Here is a 14,174-nt window from a genome sequence, read left to right on the forward strand (position 1 = left end):
TTTTCATCCTAAAACCTAATTGAATTTCATAGCCATTTAACTTTAGAAATCAGCCTTCCTCGGTGTGTGCAAGAGCCAAAGAGTGCTAGCGATGTGATCAGCAAATGGAAACGAACAATTTAGTATTGAGGATCCTGGTTGATTGCTCTCATTAATCCACTGTTACCGGATAGGATGAATGATAGTTCCTTGAGCCTGTATAACCGATGGCGATGACCAACCCGCAGAGAGAGAGAACAGCGTTTCAAATCACTTTAATCTGAAACAAGCAGGACTCATACTTCCTCATCATTGGTTTCCATTAGCAGCCTGGTCCCAGCCCTGCCTTCATTTGGCTTTTAAATGGGGACTATCTAATTAAAGCTGCCTCTAAAAGAGCTCCATCACTGCTGTCTGTTCAGCCAATTAGAGGGAAAGTGAGAGCACAAAGAGAACAACCATGTCCCTTTGCATTTGATTTAATTAAGCACAAGTTTGAAATAATTTTAGCTCTGATGGCTCAATCAGTGTATTAAACCCTCGTCAGCACAGGGAGGAGAGTCATGTTTTTACAAGCTAAAAGCCCTTATGAGGTCTCAGGGTCACTCACCAAATCTCTTGGAATAGAGCATCTCTCCCAGGTTGTGTGGGGCCAGGGAGTACACAGCCAAGATGCCCTCATCAGGGAAACCCCTCTGACTGCTGGGAATGAATACAGCTAGCAGCTGCCCGTCCGCTGAGATATCACAGCTCGCGTCATTGTAGATCTTACAGTTGGGCACCAACACATTAACCGATGCTAAAAAAGAAATCAGACACAAGATCTAAATTAGGGGTGCACTGATATGAAAACTGAACCTGGTAATGATAACCGATAATTATTAATCTACATTAATCTACATATTAATTTACAGATATTTCATGCTTCGAATAACACCAGACGACATTTAAAATGGCCTTGAAAATATTTAAAGATATATACAACTATATAAAACATCAATCTTTCTGATCTTTTTTTAAAAGTTAAATAAAAAAGATGTAAATTTCAATAAAGTTATATGGAGAATAAAGGAAAATCTATAGGCTGTGTGTAAACATTTCATTCCATTTGTGTTTCAGAATAAGCAGTCCCACAAGAAATAATGTGCAAACACGTGATAAGTTGAATATAATGTATTAGCAAAGTCCTTTTAAGACAAGTCATGTCACTCGGCGGTCATCTTTGAAACGCCTCTCGGGCATGCAAGTGCAAATCCTATCTCTTTGAATGGGGAAACATCAAATTCTCAGAAACTGTTCACTAAGCTTACGATTAAATCTCATATTTGAAATCACCAAAGAAATCTGACAACAACAAGCATTATTAAAAGCTTTTAAAAGATTTTTCAGGCTGAGATCAGCAAGCGCACATCTCAGAATGCTGACTGTTTCTATAGCAATCGGGAACAGCAGCTGAAGTGACGCGCTGACTTTACCGTTTAGCGATTGGCTCTTTCATTCAGAAGGCGGGGCTTCCTGCGATTGAGTGGCCATATTGAGCGTCGCATATTTCCCCATTCAAACCTATTCAAGTGACATGTCTTGGGTATTCTATAGTCTTTGGTATTAGCTAAAATATAATGGCCACTTTTGCTCACTGGACTGATATCATAATATACAAAAAATCCACACTTATATACCAATACTAATATGACAGCAAAAATATCATGCATATCTAGTCCAAATCAACACATACATTTTGTTTTGGAGTGGTCAAAAACAAAATAAAGACTAAAACAGGGAATGCCTTGGACAGATAATAGTAGTATTATCTATAATAGTTACGTTATAGGAGCTTTAAATGTCAAATTTTGAAAAGCAATCTGCTGTATTTAAGCTAAATACATAAACGTAAAATTTGCCAAAAACTGATTGCAGTGTCAGCCTCTGCATCTGCCAGATTTCTATTTTGCATCCAAATCTCTATTTGCACACGAGCAGTACTCTGTGTAACAATCTTTTTGCTAAATTAGCAGAAGCTGCAGAATTGCCCTAAGTTTAGCTGCAATAAAAGTGATTTAGTGACTAACAGAAAGCCACATCTGTTCAGCCCACACCAATGAATAAGAGAGCAGAGTGGCGAGAGAGAGAGAGAGAGAGAGAGAGAGAGAGAGAGAGAGAGAGAGAGAGAGAGAGAGAGAGAGAGAGAGAGAGAGGAGAGAGAGAGAGAGAGAGAGAGAGAGAGAGAGAGAGAGAGAGAGAGAGAGAGAGAGAGACACGTCTGTTTGTTCCATTCTCATTTCAGCACATAAACCTCACACACATAAAAGATATCTAGTAATACCATTCTGCCAAGCAGGATGCAGAGAGAAAATAATAATGTTTCTGCTCTGGAAACCACGTCAACTCCAAAATTAATTTTGATTGCTGTTTTCATTTTCTGTTATACACATAGCATAATCCTTTACTGTTTCCATGGCAATTTGCATCCTGATGAAGCCATCTCTCAACACACAGAATGGTAGTGATATTCAGAAAACAAACACTGTGTAAACAAAGGGATATTACAACACAAATGTGAGTGAGCTGAGACAGCTGATTCAAAACAACTGTTCAGATGAAGTGACTTATTCAAAGCATTAACGGAACAATAACATTCTGCTCTGGTCTCATGCATCAACGTGTGTCATTGCGCAGAGGTCTCTGAATAAGGCATCAGGTGCGTGTGTGTGGGAGGTGTAATTAGGGATATTTGTGATTTAGAATGTAAGAGTGTGATTGAAGTGTTTGTCATTTCGCTGGAGAGCGAGTGTGCGTGCGGACGGCGCTGGAAAAAGTGTGAGTGCACAAGCTAAACAAGAGCAGGTGAGTTTTGGCAGGTGACTGCAAGTCCTTATGCACATTTAGAAAGATGGATTTGTTTTAATCACCCGGTGCATGTTTGTGTATCTGTGTGCATGTGTTCACAGAGTAAGGTCAAGAGAGTCTGAGAGGACAGGCGGGGAGATTTAAGCAGGAGTGTGTTAATTAAATAGGGCAGTAATTTAGTGCAGTGATGAGGCTGCTGCCCAGCAGGACCTGCAATTCACTTTCTGACACACACACATACATACATACACACACACACAAACACGTCCATTCACCCACTGTCAACAAGAGAGAGAAAGAGGGAAATCGGTTCCTGATAAAAAGAGCAATTAAAGTGATGATGAAAAGTCACCACCTGCAATTCTGAATGCGGTATCTGCATTCCATGCTCAAGTGTGTATCACATAGAAATCAACAAAATACAAAATAAAATATTAAAATATATTTATATAATAATCACCTGAATTTTTGTAAGTGCCTCCCTGTCTCTTACTTAATCGTTATTTTTCTCCTGTGTAAAAAGAGCAACATGTTTTATCTGCTGATTTGAAAAATGATTTATTGGTATTTTAGCCATTCTTTTTTTTACATACAGCAGAAAAATAATATAGGAAATATACTTAGGAAGACACTTAAAAAAACAAACAAACAAAAAAAAACAATTTGTCTTGCCCTTCTGGGCTTTAATATAAATGCTTCCATCAATAGCTTAATGGGTTTATTTACATTCTAGATTAATAAAGCATGCATTAAAAATCACATATAATTTACTATGATCAAGGCAAAGTGAAATGAAGACTCTTGTCTTTTAGCAGGAGAGGGTCAGAAGGGCAGGTTGTGTAACAGTGAGTTGGCCCGCACTTCTGAAGATGGAAAAGTGGCTCAAGGCTTCAGCAGACAGAGCTCCTTACTGGATCTGAGTAATGGATTTGCTGGGGTAAAGTGACGGCTATTCGGGTGGCACTCCAGGGGAAGCCCAGAACACTGCATTACAAACTAAAGTGCATTTTAATTATTAATTTTTGTGGAAGCATGGGTACAATGATGTTCTTTAGGATTTAGATTGGGTGTGTGGCTGTCAATGAATGATAAACGGAGCGCTCAGGACTCCAGCTGCTGTGGCCAGAGAGCATCTTGACAACTGAAATAAATCAGCCTTTTGCAGGCATATTTATACTGGATCTGTTCTATCAGCCCAGCCAGTGGGCTTAGACTGGTTTAGTCCAGAATTACTCACTACAATTACACTCACTGTCATTTCCAAAGTCACTCGTCTTATCATTGTGAGACTAAATGAGCAAGAATGAGAGACAGGGAAAAGAAACAGATTGAAAAAAGCAGTAGATCAACACATCCCTGGAAAACAACCATCCAGAATAACCTAGTTTCAAGGTCGACAAATACGGAGTACACAAACATTCATAAAAGCACAAACAACCACTTCCACACGCCTACATACAAGAGCCCTTCAGATGACAGAGAAGAAACATTTCTACAATAAACATTTTCATAAACAGCACAAAAGCACAGACACCTGATGTCAGTTTAAAATCCCCATGAAATTAAAATTTGTTTTTAGCTTTTAGCATTAATATGTTAGCCTTAAGGTTATGAATAAGCTGGTTACAAAACAATGACAAATTTCACATTTAGGAGATACAAGCATTCAAAACTTACAGTCTCTCACTTCTGCTAAAATGGATCACGGATTTTCATGACATCATATTACACTTCATCATCTCATCAAATCAAATGCTCTCTAGAATCCAAAGCGCCGCCCACTAATAGACACTGAAGCCGTGGCTGTAATCGGTCACTTGTTTACATAATTAGTATTTTCTGTACGGTGAATGGCACGTAGTACACTACATATGGGACAGGGAATGATTGAGACAGTATAAATATGCTTTCCATTGAGGAAAAAAAAATCTGCTTTTGCACTGTGTCACGCTAACCACCACACCGCGCACACACTCTGCTCCGGTCCAGAGGCATGATAGCACGGAGCGGATCACATGCTTGCGTCGACACAGACAACAAAACAGATTGGACCTATTTGAATTCAACACAGAATGCTATATTTTATAGCAATATGGATGTGACTGTAGCTGTCATACCCTTTCAAATGCGGCTTTACACAGCTCAAGCACCCAGGGTCATTGATTTGAACCTACTACATTTTGGTTACTTGCTAAGTCACTAAAATAGCATTCATGCCCAAAACAAGTGATCTTGGTTTACATTCGTAAAGATTAACAGCATTAATCATATAATGTTTTTACTTATTTTCTTCTCCATGACAAGCAGGTGTCGGAAAATGTAGCGCTGTGGCTCTCAGAGTAACCAGGATTTTTCTGCTTTTGTAAAAGTGCCATCTAATATCAGAGAGTGAATCTGCATTTTCTGCCATTTTTACGCATTGGTCTGAATTTTCATGTCAAAGATTTGTGTTGGTGTAAACAGGCCTTAAAGGGATACTCCACCCCAAAATGAAAATTTTGTCATTATTCACTTGCCCCCATGTTGTTCCAATCTGGGTTATATGAAAGCAACGGGAACACTTTTTGTAAGCGAAGAAAACAAAAATAATGACTTTATTCAATAATACCTTTGTCAACGGTCTCCTCTGCGTCTCCCCATATCACCATATGCTGTGTATGCTCTTCTGTGTCATCCGCGCCACAAGGATGCACTGTTTTTTAGTGTATTTAGCTCTGATTTGAAATAAAACAGTGCATCCTTGTGGTGCGGATGACACAGAAGAGCATACACAGCTTACGGTGATATGGAGAGACACAGAGGAGACCGTTGACAAAGGAATTATTGAATAAAGTCATTATTTTTGTTTTCTTCGCTTACAAAAAGTGTTCCCGTTGCTTTCATATAACCCAGATTGGAACAACATGGGGGCAAGTGAATAATGACAAAATTTTCATTTTGGGGTGGAGTATCCCTTTAAGGCCTGTTTACACCAACACAAATCTTTGACATGAAAATTCAGACCAATTCCCGTGTTCCCGTCGCTTCATATAACCATATCATATAATGTCAGATGAAGTATTCTGACGATGACTTTCATACCTTTTATGGACCTTGATACTGTTATTTATTTGGCAGTCTATAGGACAGTCACAAGCCTCCAGGTTTTCATCCAATATATCTTAAATTGTGTAAAAACAGAGCTTTTACGGGTTTAGAATGACATGGGGAATAAGTGATTAATGACAAAATTTTCATTTTGGGGTGGAGTATCCCTTTAACACAGACACTGATGCAGATTACCAATCTTCATTAGGACACTAAGTGAGTTTCACACTTTTCAATTATGGCTTTCAATTCTGATTTGCTTTAAAGAGCTAGAACATTTAAAACAGCAAAATCATAACTGCAGAGTGCTTATAATTAACAATGTTATCATCCATTGGTATGGATGCTAATGTAGTCATTGTTATCTTTACGTGTTTTTAAGACATGCATTTACAGAAAAAAAAAAAAAGGGAGCCCAGTGGAGCCCAGTGTTATGGACAAAACATGTTCTGTGTAAATGGCCCTTACACTATACAATAACATCCACTCAGTGGTTCATCTCAATCGACCAGCCTGCATTCCCCATTTTCTTCTGTATTGTATAAAGTTGTTTTCCCTGAGCGCCACTAGATTTTCGATGTTGGCTACCACAGATGAGACACTGGAGATGTGCTCTTTTCATTAAATGTAGACATGAGGCCATAATTTAATGAAGCAGCAGCTGCAAGTGTTCTACACTATGTGCTCGCTATAATATGGATGCAGCTTATTTCATTTCCTTTATAGCCTTGGGCATACTAAACACTGAAGCATTTTACATAAAATCCTCTCCATCATTTATCTGAAAAATGAATATTCATAGACTCATGTTACATTTTTGCATCAATAGGTCTGGTATGTGTGTGTACAGTATCTATTATCATCTTGAAGCTGGAGCTCTACAGCCATTCAAAAAGCCCTTCAGCTTCTGAGAATTTACAGACATAAAACAGCTTAACGGTACAATCAGCCTCGCAGTGACAGTCTCAAATCTAATTCGGGATATTACTTTCCAAGTGTCACTAAAATCCTCTCTCTGCACTAAAACCCATGAGTTTGCTTTTACGTGAACCTGCACACGCATAAAAAGATAATGAAAACAGAGGGGGAAGGAAGGGGGACAAAAATCACACATCTTATTCACAGAATGATGACCTGCTACATCTGCTTTGCTCTAACGAGAGAGGACTTTGTGTTAAGAAAGAACTAGAGCAGAGCATTTATAATTTGATACGACTCAAAGCTCTTCTAATTAAAATAAAACTAGTGTGTGCTGCTAATCCCAGCAAAAGTCCACACAAACCTAAGCAATTCAGGGACTTCAGTTAAGGCAACTCAGAAAAATCTTTGATTTCAAATAAACCGCGACATCATAGGGCTTGGAAACATTTTGTCTTTGATCCTCTGTTTTGGTCTTTATATAGAACAAAAAGTACACAGGGCTGAAGATCTCATCTTAACCGTAACAGAGCAGAGGACAAGAGAAGAGTTGCTGGAGGCAGCATCATAAGTGTTAGTGTTTACCTTCTGCTGCTGAGGCCTTGTTCTGACCTTCCAAAAAAAAAAAAAAAAAAAAAAAAATTCTGACAACTATCCCACTCCTAATTACACATTAATGAGCTGGGTAGTGGTTTAATAATAAATCAGTTGAGATATTTAGTCTGAGTAACAATTACACTGATTTATGATCCCAACAGATTCCTGACATTATTGACTTTGGAAGAATGATGTAAATAAGTTTTCAGTATGAGCTCCACTCCCTAATCAGTAAGTTTAGTAAGATTTAATCGTGTATTTATTTATTTATTTATTTATTTTATTTATTTATTATATTATTATTATTAATAATATTTGGAAAGAAAGTAATATTTTTTATTTAGCAAGAACACTTGCTAAATACACTGATCAAAAGTGACAGCAAATATATTTAGAATGTTACAAAATATTTCTACTTCAAATAAATGCTGTTCTTTTGAATTTTCAAATAATTCAACAAAAAAAAAATCTGAAAAAACAAACAAACAAAAATGTTTATGGTTTTCACAAAAATATTAAGCAGCACAACTGTTTTCAACAATGCTAATAAAAGGAAATGTGTCTCGAACACAAAATCAGTATATTACAATGATTTCAGAAGAATCATGTGAGACAGAAGACTGGATAAATGATGGAAATTCAGCTTTGCCATCACAGGATAAAATTACATTTTAAAATATACTAAAATAACAAAGTACTTCAACATTTTAAAAAAATCTAATCGACCCCAAACTTTTGAACGGTACAGTGTGGGTCAGACACAAGGCCTCTGATCATCTGTCTTTCTGATTTTACAGATGAGCTCAAAAATCTTAGCAATCTTAAAAACAAATGCTACTTATGGGACCTGTGTGATAATCTAGCTAGCTAATGGTTAAACACACAGATATTTGTTAGGATTAGCCACATGGTTATGGACAATATTGATGCACATGGTGACATAATCCTTCTGTGCTAGACCTGATCTCTCAAAACCATAGCGTGTGTCTTGCTGTTCTCTCTTCTTTGAATTAACTGTTGAAGTTTTTTTCTAAATATTATCATCTTTGCAATTGTTTCACCACCACAACTGCATCTTTATAATAACCACATGGTACACACCATATGACACCAAAGCTGGTCTAAAGTCCCGGATATACTTCAAACCAAGTTCGTTTTTGTTCATCGTTTCGGGGCAAAAAGAAGTTTGAAAAGGCTGAGACGGTATATTGTTAATGAACTTTCCAACACCCCCGCGCTGCTGAAGGCTGGGTGTAGATTAATGTGAACATGTGTCACGACGCTGGCGTGTATCCCCTAAACAAAACAACAATGAAATGAAGAAGTGCAGGCAATCTAGGTGTGAGACGGGGCCCAATGATCTGAATATTACAGACAAAAGAATAATGCTTAGCAGCAATTCAGAATCAAGTATTATGTTTGCAATACAAAGTGTATTCAGGAGATGTTGCTCTCCTTAATGACCTCCGCAGAATGAGGAACGAAACGAGAAAAAAAAATTGCGCGTCAAAGAAGGTGGAGTTTCAGAACACACCCACCGATTGCGTTACCGTCATGGACCAATAGAAACTCAATGGTGTTTAGGAGCTGAAACAAACTCCCCCAAAAGTTCGCTTTGGTGAGCCATTTCGAACTGCCAAAACGAACTCAAAACGAACTTCATTTTGGCCTGATTTTGTTCGAAATTACGTCATATCAGTTCATTCTTCGAGTTCGTTTGAAGTATATCGGGGCCTTAAGCCTAAAAGGTAAATAGCACCAAGATGAGGGGAGAAAGGTCAGCCAACACCAATGAGAAATGTCTTTTTGGGCATCCCGTAAACTGACACACACACACAGACACACAAACGCACGCACGCACGCACACACACACAGACCAAAAACTTTGAAACAGATATTAGATTACAGAGCCAGGCACCTTGGCTAGTGTAGAACCCATAGTCAGAGAGTTTGTATCATATTATATTGGCAATTAGTGGAGTTCACTTGTTTTGTGTACTTGTTATCAAACTTGCATGTACCTTGGTGCTTTGTATCATCCCCAGAGCTTCTGTGTAGCTAGTCATGTTCTCCTCTCTATTAAAATAATGGCTAACTTTGATGTGTAACACTTCCACTCTCTGAACTTGAGACACTGTTAATTTCAGTTTCTTGAAGCCATGAAGCAGATGCATCAGAGAGCATGGAAATATCTTAACTCATTAATACTTCTGCTCTTTGGCTGAGCTGGCCAAAAAGTAAGCTTTTGAGGAAATGGTAGTTAGTAAGGAGAATTCGAGCTTGAGTAAGATAATGAGCTTGCTCAGCTAAAGGCCCATCATGCTCAGATGTATTTGCCCTTAGATTTGTATTAGCCCAAAATATTTCTCCACCTCTGTAGCCATAAATGAGTCCAAGGATGGGTTTTTGGAATAGGCAATCATTTGTTTTGTTACAGAGTTCAGGAATCTGCGGTCTTCTCAGAGGAGAGGGATGAGGCTGTGGATGGCTGGTAGGTGAGTAGGTTGTCTGCTCAAGAGATATCAGTCATTGTACAGGCTAGTGATTCACCTGTCCTGTCATTATCGCTCCTTGGAGGTGCCTGTCCCTGCTCTGTCAGGTGCAGAACCTTAATTGTGTGGTGGTTGAGGCAGGCAGGAAGGACTCTAGTGGACAGGTATGTGACATATCCCTCTCACTGGTCATTCTCTGACAGGATGAGACACCTTGGAGTACATAGAGTGGATCAGAGTTTGTTAAATGGAGCCTTTTCAAATCTGTTTGCTGGTTTAAGAAAGGTTGGCAAGGTTATGAAGTCAAACACATCAATTTAGTGGTTGATCAGATTGAGTTTTTTCCCTAACCATTTGTCTGGGGAACGCTATACTGTTCTTATATGAACTTGGTGAAACTGAAGTGTTGTTCAGTGTCCCTGCAGCCACTTGAGGTCTTCATATTTATTACTGTGGCAGTTGTTTGTGTGTCAGGGTTATAATGCTTCACTAAAACTAGAACTAAAACTAAAACCATAAAAACATTTTTGTTACTTGAAATAAAGTAAGTTGAAATAAAATATAAAAACTTTCAACTTAATTTAATTTATTTTTAAGCGAACATCTCTCGGTTACATTTAGTTGAACTTGATGTACTAAAATAATTAACTGAAATAAAAATGAATAAACACTAAGACATTTTAAAAAATAAAACAAAAATTACAAAAACTCAACAAAATTTGTGAAATCAGAGTTTTCCAGAGTTGCCTACTGTACATTAGAGCCAAATCTGGATGCATTACTGCTTTGTCTTATACTGCACTGGTCAGGGTTCACGTCTTCACAAGGTTTAGATCAAATACCTGCAGCTAAATTACCACCATCACAATGACATTCAACTTGAATACAAAATACCAACTCAACTTGTATTACTGACCAACTTTCAGGCTACAATGCATTTATCATCCACAGAGCAAATAATTACTTCTCATAGAGTATGACCTAAAAATCCGTAACGTGTCCCATCTACACAAATGATTATGTAGCCTGAAGTCTGACAAGCTATTTTTAACAAGTGCACTGGATTTCTAACGGATGTGTCCTTCTTCAATTTTTGGATGAAAAAAGTTATCTTAATTAATGTCTCAAACTGATTCTGCACTATAAAGCCAGAGCAGTTAATTAAAGCAAGTACAAGCATTTTCTGAGAAGATTAAGTGCTTTTCCTGTCAATTAAACCAGACTGCATTAAAATAATTATAGATGAGAAAAGAATCATATAGACCACCAAAAAGAAAAAAGTTCACAAAAGCACAGTCGTGCTTAATTAAAAGCTATGGCAAGAGCATGTCTAATGGAAATGTTTTGATCTTAAGTGTTTTGTAGAACAATGAGCTTCCACAAATTCAACACGAGCTGTTTAAGTATTACTCAGTGCTATGACTGCAGCACAATATACGAACCTCTAATGGGTTCCAAAATCAATAGCTCAGTTTATTTGACATCTAATGCCTATAACGTGTTTCTTGTATTTGTAATTAGACTGCACTGATGCTCCAGAGGGAATGTGTACTGTGGGAGGACAGAAGAATGCACTCAGGCCTCTGTAGAGCGGAAGCAGCCTGCTGGGAAGTGAAGAGGACTTCTGTCCAGGGGGTCAGTGTTCTACTCAGCTGACACGGTCTGCAGCAAATCTGATCCTTTGTGCTCTGATATAACTGCTGGCTTTCTTCTTCAGATACAATAACTCAAACCGTGATCAATGTCAGTTCACATTCGCTTTTTCATTCTGCAAGCTGTGTGGATCTAACAAAAATACATTTTTTTCTCAGTATTGTCAGCGACACAAGGATGCGCTGTTTTCTTTCAAATCTAAGCGTAAATATATGTAGAAAACGTATCCTTGCAGCGCAGCTGACACAGAAGAGCATAAGCTGTCTGCGTTCAGCTCATATTCTCCAAGCTACGCTGATGTGCAGAGACACAGAGGAGACAAATTGTTGAATAAAGTTGTTATTTTTGTTTTATTCGTGTACAAAAAGTATTGTCTTTGCTTCATAACATTACAATTGAACCACTGATGGCAGATGGACTATTCTGACAATGCTTTTCAAACTTTTCTGGACCTTGACAGTGTATTTTACTTGGTAGTCTATGGGACAGTCTCAAGCCTACCGGTTTTCATCCAAAATATCGTAAATTATGTTCCAAAGATAAACGAAGCTTTTACAGGTTTGGAACGACATGGGGGTAAGTATTATTGACAAAATTGTCATTTTGGGGTGGAGTATCCCTTTAAGATCTTTAACAAGCTCCTCCCATGTAGTTCGGGGCTGATCCCTCACATTACTCATGATCATTCTTACCCCATGAGGCAAGTTCTTGAACAGAGCTCCAGACCGAGGCCGATTGATGGTTATTTTGTATTTCTTCCATTTCAGAATAATCGCACCAACAGTTCTTTGTAAATGTGGGCAAACTTACAAAATCAGCAGGGGATCAAATAAACATTTTCCCCACTTAAGTGAAGGTCCAACTGAATTTTATAGGGAATGACTTTGATTCATTTTTTTAAAACCTCAATAACGCAACAAACACAGCTTTCTACACACTCCTTTTCTTGTGTGTATCTGGCTGTGTGTACATGCCCTGAGGGATGCTAACCTTTGTTTTCTGAGATACTGAAGATTCTCACAGGCTGAACAGATGTTAGTGGCTAAGTGCTGCCAGGTGCAAGATCAAGCCCAGATAACAAAAATCACCCTGTAATCTTGTAATCAGCCATGGGTAATCGCCAAGAGCTTCCAGTAACGCTCATCGTGAGAGGGAAAGAAAGAGAGAGGCGGGGAAGAAAATAACTTAACATGTGACCAATTTCCTCTCCTGTCCATGGCATCTGTCCTCCATCAGCTGCACTCTTGCGCTCAGTGGAGTACTCAGTCTTACCTTTCACTACAGCAACTTTATCATGGTGCAGCCTTTCCCCTCACTACGATTTCCTCAACATTGTTGGGTATCGAAGCATATGTGGCATTTGTGTTTCTGTTCAGGTGGACGGGCACATGGCAAATATTAAATCTCAGAAAGAACACATGTGCCTTTCTGGAAAATCCCACACAAAACACCACTGAAACCAAGTGTGGGTTCAATTCTAATTCAATTTTTTTATCGATTATTCTGCTGTTCAAATACACAACAAAGTCATAATCAAAATCAGGTCTCTTAGACTATGATCTTACCTGTGACAGAGAATTTAGACAGTTTAGATACTTGCTCTAGTTTTTTTGTGTGGAATATTCACTGTTAAAAACTACATTTCAGACAACTGTAGATGATTCAGAATCACTGAAGATAAAACGCGATGTACTGATGGATTAACTCCCGCATCTCTTACTAATAATATGACAGTCTGTTTGCCATTAATTGCTTTGATACACCCCTTCAACCACTCACCATTACTGATCTCGGGCAAGTCGAATTTGGTGAAGTCCCACCACTGCAGACGATACGTTGTGTTAGCTATGTTGCTGGCCACTGCAGATTGACCATCCCCAATAACAGCACCTTAAAAAAAGAGAGAGGGAAAAAAGTATCACATGTTAAAGATACAGCAATTAAAAATTCCTCAACCACTCAATATTTCTAAGTAAACAGGCTGATAGCGCACATTCCATACAATACCCTTTAAAGGTTTGGGGTAAGTCATTTTTTATTATGAAAGAAATTAATGCTTTTAATATGGATGCATTAAATCAATCAAAAAGTAAAGACAGTATAGACATTAAGAATGTTACAAGAGATGGTAAAGGCATTTATAATGTTACAAAAGATTTCTATTTCAAATAAATGCTGTTCTTTTGACCTTTCTATTCATCAAATAATCCTATAAATGTATTACAGTTTCCACAAAAATATTAATAACATTAATATATATTACTATTATAACTCTTTTCAATATTGAAGTGTTTCTTGAGCAGCAAATTACAACAAGGAAAATCTAATAGCATTTGTCTACAGAGGCTCTATTGTGTCTTGTTGCGGTTCACAGGGCATCTCTCCTGAACACTCAAGCAGAACACAGAATAACATTAATAACATGGGCCCTACTAATACTGGTAACACCAGGTTAAATGATAGCAGATAAAAGTAACAAAAATCAGGAAATAGTTTAACATATCTACACTATTTGATAAACCTACAAATCCTCTTCTGCATCTATTCTAGACAGTAACAGTTAAGCCTTGTTTTGCCTGAGGAATCTCATCTATCTGTGAT

General features: G+C 38.0%; 1 protein-coding gene across 5 annotated transcripts in view; it reads right to left on the reverse strand.

Annotated features, from left to right (window-relative positions):
- Nucleotides 1-14,174, reverse strand: part of LOC109093327 (activating molecule in BECN1-regulated autophagy protein 1-like) — a 69,770-nt gene that overhangs the window by 29,802 nt on the left and 25,794 nt on the right. For all 5 annotated transcript variants that reach the window (XM_042760438.1, XM_042760437.1, XM_042760439.1 and 2 more), the window contains 2 exons: nucleotides 13,353-13,463; nucleotides 590-778 (listed from right to left, as the gene is read on the reverse strand). In XM_042760438.1, coding sequence (XP_042616372.1) covers nucleotides 590-778; nucleotides 13,353-13,463 — 300 coding nt within the window. The remainder of the gene's footprint in view (nucleotides 1-589; nucleotides 779-13,352; nucleotides 13,464-14,174) is intronic.

Source organism: Cyprinus carpio, chromosome A7 (genome assembly GCF_018340385.1).
Source record: "Cyprinus carpio isolate SPL01 chromosome A7, ASM1834038v1, whole genome shotgun sequence".
Lineage (NCBI taxonomy): Eukaryota > Metazoa > Chordata > Actinopteri > Cypriniformes > Cyprinidae > Cyprinus > Cyprinus carpio.